Raw genomic sequence first — 14,311 nt, forward strand, 5'->3', positions numbered from 1 at the left:
TTTTTTATTATTGTTTATAAATACAGTAATATATTTATTTGTTAAAACATGCCGAGCAACATTCCCAGTCCATTTTAATTCAGCAAGTAAGTGGTGGAATAGAATAAAAAGGAGAATATTTCGTTTATTTAAAATAATATTTTTATATTTCCTAAATCATTACAAAGGAAGTATTTTATTTGTAAGGCCTTATTTTGTTTTGTTTTTATCTTATAAATTAATGATAAGGATAAGAAATAAAAAAATTGGAACGTTCAAACGGCTGTTCGATTATTGCTTACAAGGATCGCAGATCGCAATAGGTGGGAGAAGGAACCAGGCTTCGGCCCAATATAGCACGAAGCGATCGGCCCGTGGTCGGAGATGGCCCGAAAGGATCGGGCGAAGTCCGATCAGTAACAGTAATTAGTTCCCCGAGTTTGAATAGAGTCCTTCAATGTCGCCGGTATAGACCCAAACCCTAGCTTCACCGGAAATCTACTCCTCCGACCACTACTCCACCCATGGACGCGAAGGACATCCTTGGCCTTCCCAAGAGCTCATTACCTGCGATCCAAGAGAAGAAGCCTCGACAGCCCAAGGAATCCCAGAGGAAGCCCGATGGAATCTCTCGCGAGGCACTTCTCATCTCCTCTCACTTCACGATCCGTGTTTCTCTCCTTCTCCTTTCTTCTGTCGATCTCCTAATCTCTGTTTCGATGCAATGGAAGCTAGGTTTACGCTCTCACGAGAGACAGGGCGCCTCTCATACCGTCGATCGAGGTCTCACAGTTGAAGCCGCGACCTAGTTCGGAGAAAGAGAAGGTTAGTCCTGTTTGTTTTGTTAGTTAGGGTTTCGTAGCTCTCTCTGGAAGTTCGTCTTCCCTTTTGTGGTTGGCAAGATGTATTAACGTAGTAGTCAGTTCAAATTACACTGTTTCTTCACTAATGTCTAAATTAAACTCACGAAAAGACCCACGCTGGCGAATTTAGATATTGAAGATAGTATAACTTGACATTTGGTGATATTTGCGGACTGGATTGCAGAAGAAATTGGTTGTTTCTCGAGTCAGATAAATTAAATTGCAGAAAATAAATATTGAACGGCACCTTCCATCCTTGCATGCTATATGTATTGGACGTTTACCCAATTAGCTTTATATTGATCTTGACCACTAGGTTGCTTAAGTAGTATCATGGGATTTTTCATCATTGATTTCATCCACTGAGGTGGATGCCTAGCAGGAACACATTAATTAACTCCATGAATATCAGTAATCCAAATTGCAAATAATATCAGAAAATAACCTTATTTTATAGCATGCATGACAAATTCATTTTTGTTCACCAGCCTTTTGTATTTTGTTACTGCTGCATTACTCTAACTTGGAAACACATGAGCAGATCTCGTGGCAGTGGCTTCCTTTTACATCCTCTGCGCGGACTGATAACCTGCAACTATATCATTGGGTTCGTCTCCTGCCTTTAAATTAGAATCACTGGATTTGATTGGTGCAACCTGAATCAAGGTGCATGATAAAATATCTTTTACCATTTAAAATACCATTTTCTTTAGGTCCGAGTTGTAAATGGGGTTCCACCAACTGGTGACTATGCATTTGCTAAATACAACAAGGTAAGATGTCTTGAAATACACTGAAAATCGAAAGGACTAATGACCATAATTTAACTCTTACATTAAGATGCTCCATTATGTTTCCTTAAATTGAGGAGTTATATGGTCTTTTTTCCCCCCGCAGTCGGTGGACATTCTCAAATATTCAGATGAGGAATATGAGAAGCATTTGACTGATCCTGTAGGTACTAGGAATTCTTTATTTTGAAATTTATTATTTGATTGATTCTTTAGGTAATAGGTATATTATTTTGAGACATCATGGTGTTACTTCCATTGATAACATGTATTATGTGCTCAGCTGTTTACTTCTTTGTCTTAAGTTCTGTCCAGGTTATCTGTTTTAAAATTATTATCATATAACTGATATTGAACTTGAGATAAAAATATTGGTCATTTTGTTCATGACTTGTCCCCTGTAAAAGAATTCTTAATATTCTCAACACCATTCTAGTGCAAAAATGTTTCTTATTTACTCATAGAGATATAGTATTATGTCTATATGCCTGTCTCGTATGTGAAGTTTGTCATTGTTGTACATCTACTTATGCTTGTGGTCTTCCTGTTTGTTTGGTTATTCTTTGACTATGCATTTTGCGAGAAAAAAATAAAATTAAAACCTGGGGCTCATAATTTATCATGTTTATTTACCAATTTTTGCTGTAACCACTAATGTCTCAGATATTTATGTATTTCCACCTCATTTCTTAGATGTGGACAAAGGAAGAAACAGATCAGTTATTTGACCTCTGTGAACGATTTGATCTCCGTTTCATAATCATAGCAGATAGGTTCCCTACCTCTCGGAGTGTGGAAGAACTAAAGAGCCGCTATTATGCTGGTATTTTCTATCTTACATTTTAAATTAAAAAGGTTTGTTAAACATTGTAAAGATGTTGATTGTAGTAAATTTCACTTGTTTGGTGACATTTATCATATTTTTTTGTTAATATTGTTATATTGTGTCAAAAGGGATTGTTATATATTTGTCTACATGCAGTGACCCGGTCACTTATAATTGCTAGAGCACCATCTCCTGGTGATGTGTCTGGACATCCTCTTGTTAAGGTATATTTACATTCTAGGTTAAAGTTGTTATGGCTATTTCTATTTTGTAAGTTCTTTGTTTTGCTGAGTTATTTGAGTTCTCTTGTACTAATGTCCTGTGACAGGAACCATACAATTTAACTCACGAGACTGAGCGTAAACGTGCATTGTCTACAGTTCTTTCTCAAACAAGACAACAAGAACGTAAAGATGCTGAGGTTAAATCTTCTTCTTGTTCTGCAGATTAAAATCCATATCCAAAATTATTATGATTTCATGTTAATTCTTCTTCTTTTTGCCCAAGAAATGATAATTTATTTGTCTTATAGATCCTTGTTGAAGCGAAACGAATTATGGAATCACGTATGGCTAGCAAAGTGAGTAATCAGCCTAGCCTACACTTTATTTGATTAGTCACTTGGTCGACATGCTTTCTTAATTTTATTAATCTCCTTTGACTCTGTTTTCTCCTACTAATGGCAATGTAGCAGCTTAATTTTTCATCCTAATGTTAGGCTCTCCTCTTTTCAACCAGTTCTTTTCTCTTCAGATTATAATATTTGGATGATGAAACTACTTCTGCAGGTTGCTGAAGAAGTTGAAGTGCCTGTTAGCTCAGTTGGTAATGAATGTATTGAAAAGGCTACTGTGCCTGCTGAATCTGTTTCTCCTTCGGGTAACGTTCATCCATCGTCTTCAACTGCTGCACCTCCAGCACCGAGAACTGACAGTGCCTCAACTCCAACTTCATTGCGTATGGTAAGTTTGCTATTTCCTTTTATTCTTCTGTCCCCTCTTTGACAGTGGTGTTCTGGTTTTACTGGACATACTTGTTTCTCAATGCATGGACCTCATAAATGTGATATAAGGTTCTTCCTGAAATTTGTAGATTTTTTGTACATGATTGTGTATTGAGATGCTTAGAATAATCTGCTCCTTGGATGCTGTTCATTATATGACCATAATCTAGAAGAAGACTTGTCTAGCCTGATTCCTATGAGTTCGGCAAAGGACTAAGGCAAACTGCAAAACCTGAATCATACCACTTTAAAGTTTTAATAGCATCATCATTATCTTTGTTAGTAAGAGGATAAGGTCTAGATTGTCATGAAATTGGAGGTCAAATGTTTAATTGTTTTTGGTTGAAGAAAGAACATATATTCGGTCACTAGGTCTGCCCTTATTTTCCTGATACTCGCTGGCTATTTCTGACCAGCATATGGTAATATTGTATTCTTGATTATATTTTCTATTCAACTCATTATGTCTTTCATATAATTCATTTATATGCATGTCTCCTGTTTTGATACTATTGTTGCTTTTCAGCTTCGTGTATACTTGCGAACCCATGCGCTTGACCAAATGGTGCAAGCAGCAAGCTCAACTGCTGGCCTGAGGACAATCAAAAGGGTTGATCAGACTTTACAAGATCTCGGGGTCTGTTCCAACTCTTAAACAATCCTGTCTAGTTAGTATTTTTCTCTTTCTGATCTATGGGTTCTTTATTGTTTATTATACGTTTGTGGTAACCTCTAGTCACAATAATCATTTCTAGTTAAACTTTTTCTCCAATAACTTCTCCCTTTCCATAGAAAAATGCGTAACTGTACTCACAGTAAGGTTATGCTAGATAAATGAAATTTCTTCCCCTTGTTTCTGATGAGTGTCTATGCTGTTTCTTCTAGGTTCATGTGAAACCCAAGGTTCCAACCAAGTCAGTTTGTGCAGAACATCTTGAATTGCGGAAAGAAATACTCACACTTCTCAACCTACAAAAACAGGTTTCTTGTGAAAGAATATATTCAGTATTTCTGACATGCTCAGCAATCAAGAAGTATATGTTGTTTGGCACACTGTTACAATGCAATGTATTACTCTGATTATTTAAAACATTAAACTGGTCTTCGTCTGGCAGAGAAGGCAAATATTAATATCACATGAATCCTTGTGCCCTTAGGAGAAGCATTTTAGTTAATGGGCAAATTATCTTCTTCTTTTTTTGCTTCACATATTCTCATCGCATTTTACTTCCGTGTTTTCTTTAATAGCTTCAAAATAAAGAGGCAGAGGCATCGGCAAATCGAGAAAATTCATATACTGAAGCACCAAGTACTCCTAAGGTAATTCTTTTTTTTTAATAGAATTTTATCACTTTTTTATTCATGCCAGGAATAAATAGCTGTTATCCATTTATTGATTATTGTTAAGTACGTAGTACCAAGTGGTCAGTTTGGATCATTAGGCCTATTGAGTTATCTGGTTTACTTTTGGGTTTCTAGTCAAGTTGGACACCTTGTTTTGGGGCATTTTGTTTCACACAGAAAGTCATATTATAGTTGACTGCCATGCAATAACCCCTAATTTTCTCCAGCAGGATGTTTGAGCGTTAGGCAGTTTTCCTTTTCTCTTGTTTATGGATCTGACGTGTTCATATGATTATTGGCAGCGTTCTTATCGAGGGGAGGTTGATCGGCCATTTGTCCCTGATTCCGCTGCTGTTGGAGGTAATCTTTTTTTAAATGTTCTTCTAATCTAGCAGCTTCATAGGTTCTTTAGTTTGAAATAATTTCTTTTTGTGCTTTGGATGGGTTTTCAGGTGAAAGGGCGGGTAAACGGGACCAGAAACGCAAGGTCTGATGCATTTTCTTCTTCACCCTTTTCTCCTTAGTAGTTGTCTCCCCTTGTCTCTCCTTTATATCATCTGGTCTGTTAGTGATATAATACCTGATCGTAATAAATATTGTGGCTTTTAAGGCTTCTGGAAGATTTGTAGATACGCCACCATCACCGCCCCAGTCCAAGAGGCCTCGGAAGTTGAAGACGTCTGATGGATAATATTGAGGACAACCAAGGGAACTATGACTATGTCTGTAACAAACCAAGGTTAAAAAGAACTAGTTGCTGCCTTTTCTAGTTCTCATCCTTGATGCAAAATTACTTTTAATGAATTTAGTAGCACGAGTGAACTAGTTTGTCTTATTCTATTGTCCTAAGTTTACGTTCTCTTTCTACATGTAGAACCGGACAGCGTTAAACACATGCAGGACCGAGTGCTGGACCAAATGAGATAGCAAGAGATAAAAGTACAATTTGCTGATTTGTGTCTTCCTTTCTGGGGCACCTTCAGCTTTCACTTTTACACAAAAATTCATGCTATTTATAGTGGTGTAGGCCATTAAGCAGATAGCTGCCATGCTTAGGTTGATATATATAGTAGTAGTTCCAGATGTATGCTATGTTTATATCATCTGTGTTGTTTTCTCCTAATGCAATCTTGTAGTACTTTTATTTATTAAGCCCATGAGTTGACGTGGGTCTGTCAATATAGGAGGTTTCCGGTGTTTTCTGCTCCACTGATGCATCATACATTGAGAATCTTTTCATTAATTTCCGCTATTATATTGTCATTTGGTTTCAATCTATTAGTCTATGATTGCTGAGCCCCACCAGAGACTTGTTCACTATATGAAGGTTTGAAATGGTCCAACGCACCAGTGACTTCTAGTAGACCCCGTCCCCTCATGCTCCAGAGTGTCAGGGTAATTAAGTATCACATTTGATTGCATACTCTCTTATCAAGACGGAATCTGATGGTGTATGATTATAAATTTTTCTGGACTTTTATGACTGTTGAGAGTCGAATTTTCTATTCGAATAGTATTTTTTAAATGTAATACTTTGTAATTTTTATCCAAGGTGACGACACTTTTATGCAGCTCGACTACGGATCCATCCATGTCTTCTACCAGATACTTGCTCCATGTCTACTATCTTCAGATCTTGCAAATTCGTTTACTTTAGATTGCCTCGGTGTAATCCTACAGGTGGTAGATCTCGGCCTTCTCTGAGATATGCCCAAGGATTTACTGAGGCACTCGTTGATGGTTTTCTATCAATCTTGATATTTTCGACCTTCATCTTGGAACAGTACATATAAAGTTGTCTTTCATATAATTTGATATTCTTTTGATCAAAGCTTTGCAACCGCAAAAGATTTTTCTATTGTGCGATAGACTATTCTGATCAAATCTTTGTAGTAGACCAAGTAATAAAGTAATTTGCAACTCAACTTCCAAGCTGACCAAAATATATTTTTTGAACCCTTTGGCCGTGCAATCCTTAGTTAAAATATGAAATTGATTAGCAGAGAAACTTAAATATCTTAGTTTATTCAATTGGAAGAATAATAAAGGCAAATTAATTCATTGTTTTACTTTCATATTTATGGGGACCATATACTCGAGTCTTATACTCCACCTGAATTATTTAGGATTATTTACACGAGGTTTAGTATTTGGACTGGGTAAGAAGTTATTAGATTTCTGTAGTCCAATTACTGGGAATAGAAATTATTTCGTCTCTTTTGTATCCCTTAAGCTCCCAAGTATCAATAGGAGAAGATACTAAGATTGGAAGTGTGCCTTGTTCGACTATGCAAGAAAAAAAAAATCTTGTTCTTTTCTTTTGTGAGAAGAAACTCGCAGGGAACTATTATAAGCAAGGGAAAAAAAAGGGGAAAAAGTATAGGTTCTAGATGTCTCTCAAGGACACCAATGAGATGCATCGTTATCTACTGTCTGAGATAAGGCAAAGAAGCAATGATGCACATCTTGTATGTTGACTATGTTAAGAATCTCATTATTCCTATTTATGAAAGCAATTTTTATTGTTGGAACTTGGAACCAACCATGTTTGTCATACTGTGTGTGTGTATATATATATATATAGATTTCTCATCAATTGATACATTCCCAATTGAAGCGATGCCCACTCGCTATCTTGAAGTAATACGTCTCTCAGTACTACAGCTGCACTCATCCTGGATCATATATAGACCCAAACACAGAGAATAGTGAAGTCTTTGTTTCTGCGATAGAGGAGAGTTTCTCTTCCAGTGTAGTGTAGGAATAACTCCCGATACCTTTTAAATTGTATTCTGTAAATGCTATCGATGAGTTGGATTCCAAATCATCATCTTAATTTTAGGTCAAAGTGCAGAACTGGCTCATCGAGTATGCTAGCAAGAAGTTAAGAATTTTAGATGTTATTGATCGTGGTCATTACTTTTTCTAAAACATAATTTATTGATGGCAGAGGGCATAAGAAGCTGACCCATGTTTATATTATATATAGAGATCAGCAAAATTAATCTACCCAATTGAAATCAAAAACCATGAGAATATTATGGGCAAGAAAGTGCCAAATGGGTATGCAGTGGACCACCGTAACCAATCATTATAATCTCCACAAACAATTACTCAATTAAATTAACTAAAATACCGGTGAATTAATAATAAATCATGAGCTATTATCTCCCTCTTCTCTAAAAACCAATCAAATCACCGCACACCAAATTCCATCCCCAATCCCCGTCGTATCCAAAATTAGACAACGAAATCACAACTCACACCCCCCCACGCCTTCGTGCCAGCCACCCTCCCTCAACCCCTCCCCCTCCCTCTCTTATCCGTTAAAGCCCACCTCTCTCTCTCTCTCTCTCTCTCTCTCTCTCTCTCACATCACATTTCTATCGCTATCATCAAGCCCATAGCACGAATCTTAGCGCACGGATTTCGTCCACTCACCCTATTGGTGAGTTTACCCCCGCAAACGAATCTTCCTCTCCACTATTCTACTCCCCACTCCTATAAATCCAACACTAACTGCCCCTCACCGCATCCTCCTCCTGCTTCTCCTCCTCCTCCTCCTCCGTCGTCTTTACTATGGGGGATAAAGCCTACACTTCGTCTTCCAAGCCGATTCCGAACCCTCCTCCCAAACCCCTCAACGGCGCCGTCGCTAACGGCGGAGGCCCGGCAGTGAAGCCGCCGGCTTTCCCTCCCACCAAAGCGCAGCAGTACGGCGCCGTCCGGCCTCCCTACCGCCCCCAGCCACCGCTGACGTCTCGGCGGCGCAGGAGCCGCCGGGGATGCTGCTGCGTTTGCTGCCTCTGGCTCACCCTAATTCTAATCGCTCTCGTCTTCCTCGCCGCCATCGCCGCCGGCGTGCTCTACCTCCTCTACCACCCCCAACGCCCCTCCTTCACCGTCTCCTCTGTCAACCTCTCCGCCCTCAATATCTCCTCCGCCGATCTCCTCAACTCCCGCCTCGACTTCACCGTCACAGCCCGGAACCCTAACCGCAAGGTCGTCTTCGTCTACGGCGACATCGCGATCTCCGCCGACTCCGACGGGATCGGACTCGGGGACGGGTCGATCCCGGGGTTCGTCCACGAAACCGGGAACACCACAGTGCTCAAGGCCGCGGTGTCGAGCTCCGCTGTGAGCCTAGATCCGACGGATGCATCGGATCTGAGGAAGAAGAAGAGATTCCCACTAGAAATCGAGCTCGAAACCAAGGTCGGATTCAAGATCGGGAGTTTCAAATCCAAGCGGATCGGGATTAGGGTGACGTGCAAAGGCTTGAATGCCGCCGTGGAGAAGAAGACAAAGACTGCCGCCGCCTCCCCCTCCTCCTCCACCGCCGCCAAGTGTAAGCCACGCATCAAGATCTGGAACTGGGCCTTTTAAGAAAAATGGGAGAAAAATTATTTATTTTGGTATTATTAAACTAGTACAGACAAGTGCTTCATTTCTTCTATTCTTTTTTTTTCTCTTCCGTCCCTCAAAGATATGTTATTTTTTATTTAACCAAAAACGAGTGTCGTCGGTGGAATTAATTACAAACCTTTTTCCGTCCTTCCATGTAATTTGCTTTTTATGGAGGGGAAAAAGGTGAAGGTAATAAGTGCATGTTTAGACTACAGAGTTGGGAAAAAGGGGATGCATTGTCAGTGGATAATCTTATGTTGACGTAATAATACTAAATTAATAATGAAATTATATATATATATATATATATACATATATATATTGGGGATGTGGTGGTAGTCCACAACGTGCAGGTTGAGTGGTATACCACTCGGCGTAGGACGGTGGTCCAATTGGGTACGTGTAAGCTGTTGACCGTTGTGGGGGTAAGAAAGGTGGTTCTCCTCTTTTCTCTCTTTCCCGAGGAGAATAGAGGAAGGGAACTAGTATACAGTGAAGACTGTTTATTGCATGCGTTCATGAGATTGCGTGCTTCTACACGCATCCCTGTTAACTTGCATTTAATGCGTATTTTACAACCCATATTATATTTATCTTTTAAGGAAATGCATTTGATCGTATTATTACTTTCCTTCTAATCTAAGCTCATCTATCTTATATTATTTTTTATTGGTAGGCAATCCAGAGGGTAATTATAGATGATACATAGAAACTAGTCTCTCTGAACGTATGAATAAACTCGTATATAGATAAACCAACCACAACCGGTTAAAAATATTTATACACAATTTATTTTAATTTGTCCTGTGAAAAAAGGTTTGTTCACAAGTGTTGGAATCTATATGAATGCACTTCTTATATGTGATCATCATCTACTTATGAATTAGAACCATACAAAATTTTCAACAACTAGAGAATTGTAAGCATATTTGTCTGTCCCTTTCCATGCGCGTCATTTCACAGAATAGAGTTCCAACTTCCAAACCGAAAAAAAAAGAAAAAAAAACAAGGCAATATATTTGAAATTGAAGAACTATCTATTGTTTACAAGTCTACGTCAAATTCTTAGAAAAAAAGAAAAGAAAAAGAAATCTATCTTTGTCTCTGTCTCTGTCTCTCTTTCCTTTTATTTTTTTAAAGCTATCTTTGTCTTTCATTTCACTGAAGCATGCGTAGAGAATAAAGGTAATTAGTCCACTTCAACGGAAGCTTTTTGACTAGCGGACGGATTGTGCCGGAAATTTTAAGGTGGCTGGCATTTTTACAAGAGTAGGTAATAAAAGACTATGTTGACAACCCAGGTATTATAGCCTTTTAATTTTGTCGAACGTCCATCTATCGGTATGTTTAGTCTTCCGTTAGAAAGGATGATCTGCAGCGCGATTTCAGGAAATCGATCAGCAGCCAATGATAGGGTGTGGACTGTCGTGTATGGTGATTACAGCAAATTCCTGCGTTCGGCTCCAGTATCGTCTAGTGTCAGAATATTATACAGCCGGTGGACACGTCGCGCATTACAAGGGTAGCGATCCACGTGCGGCCAGCAGTGCAATAAATTCCGGTGCAATCTGCGTAGGTGTGGAGAATTCAGAATTAAAATTACCCATAAGACGTGGGTCCTACAACAGCAACGGTGGCTACCACTCCGCGTGCCGTTTATTTTCAGCAAGCACGCCTCAAACTGCTGTTGACCCCGTTCAGCCAACACCCATAACTGTCCATTCATTTAGCACCTTTCTTTTTAAAATAAATTTCAAGTGACACTTTCTTTCTTTTTAACATATAAAACTACGTACATATATATATATATATATATATATATATATATATATATATATATACGGTATACACTAAAATTTATTATTAATAAATATAATTAATTTGTAAAAGCTTCGGATCTATTCTTTAGGGGGCAAAAAAAATACTCGTCCGTACTTGTAATAAATTTTATTATTAAATCCAGAGATTTTTCATCATCTTATGTATATATATATATACTTTACTACTAACCTTATCCGAAAAGGGCCAATACCAAAACAACGTAAACCTCCCCCCGCCCCCCCACAAACTCCAAGCCCAACTTGGATGAAGGCCGAGCTCCTCCTCGACTGCCCCTTTCCCTTCTCCTCCCAAATCCTCGCCTCAACTCGCTCTTTGCTGTGGCCTTCGTCGTCCATGGCGATGTCTTCCAGCTTCTGCCCTAGAATGCCCATCTCACCACTACTGCGCCCATCCCCTTTTCCTCGGTCTTGCTCCTTCTTTTCCACTGCCATTTCTTCGCAGCTTTCGGATGCAACCCCCAAAGGTAGTAACTCTTCCTTCTTGGTGTAATTCCTTTTATCTGGGATTAGCTTGGATAAATTCAAGGTTTTTAGAACAAGGTAACGGTTGCCTCAATGTGTCGTCCGGAGCAATGGAATAGTGAGTAGAAGGCCAAAAATGTGCCAAATTTGCACTGGATTCTTCAGCAAGGAAGCTCTAAGCTATCCTGTCCTTTGTTATGCTTGTGATTCTTTATTTTTGATGTTGCAGGAGGAGGATTCGCAGGTCGTGTTGGATTTTTAGGCCTTGGAATCATGGGTTCGCCCATGGCATTAAATCTTATAAAGGCTGGGTAAATACAATTTACTTGTTGTTAGTTGGAAAGAGATTACCATTCAAATCTCCATTTAGGTACTTAAAGTTGACTTAGTTGCTTGTCTATGTGTGATGGTTGTACTGTACAGCTCAATTTTCCTAGAACTTACCTTTTCCTCTTGAAAATTTAGTCTCAAAACTACCATGCATTTTTCATAATTATGTATTATTTTGCAGATGCGATGTTACAGTTTGGAATAGAACCAAGAGCAAGTGCGACCATCTCATCAACCTTGGTGCAAAGTATGTTGTGCAAGTTGCAGTTTCTATCAAGTTTTAATTTATTCAACCCTATGAAAAATCTCTGCGATTCTATCATACCTATTGATGTTTCTATGCACTTTTATTTCCTTAACATGGATACTGATATTTTTATTTAAGCTCAATACTTGAATGCAAACTAAATGCAATTAGAAATTTAGAATGTGAAAGTTCTATAATAGGAACTCTGACCATGTATTCAACCAACTTGACAAAGATAAGTATTAGATTGAAGAATGATGTACTTATGTAATAACATATCAATCTTTCTTGACAGATATGAACCTTCACCTGCAGAAGTTGCTTCATCTTGCAATGTGACATTCGCCATGCTTGCTGATCCTGATAGTGCAGTATGTATAATTTACCATTATTTGTTCTTTTGTAAATTTTGATACAATCTTTTTGTTTTGAAACTTTTGATGGTTGATATTCACGAATAGATTGATGTTGCATGTGGGACCAATGGAGCTGCTAAAGGAATGGGCCCAGGAAAAGGGTAGATTTTACCTTCAAATATTCTTTGTTTGATGGACTTCGATTGATCAGTTAACATATGAGCATTCATGTCAAAGGTAGGTCTTTCTTTCTGTAATTGCTTCTTTCTGTCTTTGTTCCTACAATCACAGGTATGTTGATGTATCAACTGTTGATGGTGCCACTTCTAAAATGATTAGCCAACATATTAGAGATACAGGGGCAGCATTTCTAGAGGTATTTTTTTATCTCCATAATTTTGTGATAATATTTCTTTTGATGGAGTCGGGCTTTTTTATTTTTGTTTAAATTTTTAATATTTTCTGCCAGTATACTTATAATTCAAATACAAACTATAGTACTCTTCTTAACAGGCTCCAGTTTCAGGCTCAAAAAAGCCTGCAGAAGATGCACAGCTTATATTTCTAGCTGCAGGTAAATTGTGTGTTCCCTTGGCCTTTTTTTCGGTCTTACCTAGTATTGATGGTTGTGATTGAAATTTACTGCCTGACCGGATATGCTTTGAAATTAGATGCAACAAGTGATATATTGTTTCACATTTTCTTCGTTTAATAGTTCTAACATTACCATGAGGTAATTACTTGCCGATACCTAAAGTTTTTTTTCCTCTTTTTTGCAATATTGAAGGTGATGCATCCTTGTATGAAACAGCGGCACCACTCTTGGACATCATGGGGAAGGTTAACATCTCTATTCTGCTATTTTATAGTGTCTTTGAATGTTCCTTCTTTGCTTGTATCAGTGGCTATGATCTTTATCTTTTCTTACTATGTGTTTTATCTTCTTCAGTCAAGATTCTATCTTGGGGATGTCGGGAATGGTGCAGCAATGAAACTTGTCGTTAATATGATCATGGGAAGGTAACTGGGACTTTCTTAATGGTCATAAATTAACACAGAATAATGATCTCTTGATTCGAACGGATCTCAATCTGGTAACTTTTTGCATTATTGCAGTATGATGGCTTCCTTTTCAGAAGGGCTGCTTTTGAGTGAGAAAGTAGGCCTGGACCCCAATGTTCTCATCGAGGTTGATTAGAAATAAGAAAGAGAAACATCTCAATGGCAAACTGTCAGTTAATTTTACTTGCTGGGCCTTATCTAAATTTTATCCATTTCAGGTCGTTTCACAGGGTGCTATCAGCGCACCTATGTACTCCGTCAAGGGCCCTTCAATGGTTAAGGCCACATATCCTGCTGCATTCCCTTTAAAACATCAACAGAAGGTTTGCAATTCTTTTTAACTTTACAGAGAGCACAAGTATGAAATGAATTTGACTACATATCCCAGCTGAAATGCATTTGTGATATTAGGATTTGAGGCTTGCTTTAGGATTGGCTGAATCGGTATCTCAGCCAATTCCTATTGCCGCAGTTGCGAATGAGCTCTACAAAGTAGCCAAGTCCCGCGGCCTCAGTGATCAAGACTTTTCAGCAGTTATTGAAGCATTGAGGACGAACCAGCAAAATTTGGAACAGTGACCATCATTATGCTGCCTCGAACTCAAGTGATACATGCTGGCTGTGATCCATTTTAGAACCAACCATTGTTTTGCTCTCATTGAGACATTGCCCTTTCTCATTATTTTTGCAGTTCTCTCTAGTTTCAATTGTGCTTGTAAATGAATGTTGACAGTTAATTTAATTGCGTTGCTCACGCGTTAGTTCTAATAAGTTAACATTCAGTTCCATTACTATGAAAT

At 38.5% G+C, this 14,311-nt stretch overlaps 3 protein-coding genes across 3 annotated transcripts; all 3 read left to right on the forward strand.

The window, feature by feature from the left end:
* The first annotated feature begins 241 nt into the window (after positions 1 to 241).
* On the forward strand, positions 242 to 6,015 carry LOC140797958 (SWR1-complex protein 4). The gene is made up of 17 exons (XM_073151668.1): positions 242 to 617; positions 715 to 804; positions 1,384 to 1,449; positions 1,556 to 1,615; positions 1,740 to 1,796; positions 2,327 to 2,456; positions 2,616 to 2,683; positions 2,788 to 2,880; positions 2,992 to 3,039; positions 3,248 to 3,421; positions 3,989 to 4,099; positions 4,348 to 4,443; positions 4,711 to 4,782; positions 5,109 to 5,166; positions 5,259 to 5,293; positions 5,417 to 5,545; positions 5,681 to 6,015. Exons 1-16 carry the CDS (start codon positions 504 to 506, stop codon positions 5,495 to 5,497), a joined length of 1,353 nt encoding a protein of 450 aa, XP_073007769.1. The 5' UTR covers positions 242 to 503; the 3' UTR covers positions 5,498 to 5,545; positions 5,681 to 6,015.
* Positions 6,016 to 8,139: 2,124 nt separating this feature from the next.
* LOC140797242 (NDR1/HIN1-like protein 13) lies at positions 8,140 to 9,501 on the forward strand. Its single transcript, XM_073150534.1, has one exon. The coding sequence runs from the start codon at positions 8,386 to 8,388 to the stop codon at positions 9,190 to 9,192; it is 807 nt and encodes a 268-aa protein (XP_073006635.1). The 5' UTR covers positions 8,140 to 8,385; the 3' UTR covers positions 9,193 to 9,501.
* Positions 9,502 to 11,236: 1,735 nt separating this feature from the next.
* LOC140798313 (glyoxylate/succinic semialdehyde reductase 2, chloroplastic) lies at positions 11,237 to 14,282 on the forward strand. The gene is made up of 12 exons (XM_073152128.1): positions 11,237 to 11,518; positions 11,746 to 11,827; positions 12,028 to 12,093; positions 12,389 to 12,464; positions 12,555 to 12,610; positions 12,741 to 12,825; positions 12,963 to 13,023; positions 13,237 to 13,289; positions 13,399 to 13,469; positions 13,566 to 13,638; positions 13,730 to 13,834; positions 13,923 to 14,282. The coding sequence occupies exons 1-12, from the start codon at positions 11,299 to 11,301 to the stop codon at positions 14,088 to 14,090; spliced, it is 1,116 nt and encodes a 371-aa protein (XP_073008229.1). The 5' UTR covers positions 11,237 to 11,298; the 3' UTR covers positions 14,091 to 14,282.
* Positions 14,283 to 14,311: the final 29 nt, after the last annotated feature.

Source organism: Typha latifolia, chromosome 11, assembly GCF_019914945.1.
Source record: "Typha latifolia isolate L0001 chromosome 11, TyphaL0001v2, whole genome shotgun sequence".
Lineage (NCBI taxonomy): Eukaryota > Viridiplantae > Streptophyta > Magnoliopsida > Poales > Typhaceae > Typha > Typha latifolia.

Bases quoted from the DNA above. Each gene is read 5' to 3' on its own strand.
- LOC140797958 (XM_073151668.1), top strand. From the start codon at position 504: ATGGACGCGAAGGACATCCTTGGCCTTCCCAAGAGCTCATTACCTGCG. The intron at 4,444-4,710 runs GTTTCTTGTGAA...TTTCTTTAATAG, and splicing joins TTCTCAACCTACAAAAACAG to CTTCAAAATAAAGAGGCAGA. The intron at 5,294-5,416 runs GTCTGATGCATT...GTGGCTTTTAAG, and splicing joins AACGGGACCAGAAACGCAAG to GCTTCTGGAAGATTTGTAGA.
- LOC140797242 (XM_073150534.1), top strand. From the start codon at position 8,386: ATGGGGGATAAAGCCTACACTTCGTCTTCCAAGCCGATTCCGAACCCT.
- LOC140798313 (XM_073152128.1), top strand. From the start codon at position 11,299: ATGAAGGCCGAGCTCCTCCTCGACTGCCCCTTTCCCTTCTCCTCCCAA. The intron at 11,519-11,745 runs GTAGTAACTCTT...TTGATGTTGCAG, and splicing joins TTCGGATGCAACCCCCAAAG to GAGGAGGATTCGCAGGTCGT. The intron at 12,465-12,554 runs GTATGTATAATT...ATTCACGAATAG, and splicing joins TTGCTGATCCTGATAGTGCA to ATTGATGTTGCATGTGGGAC.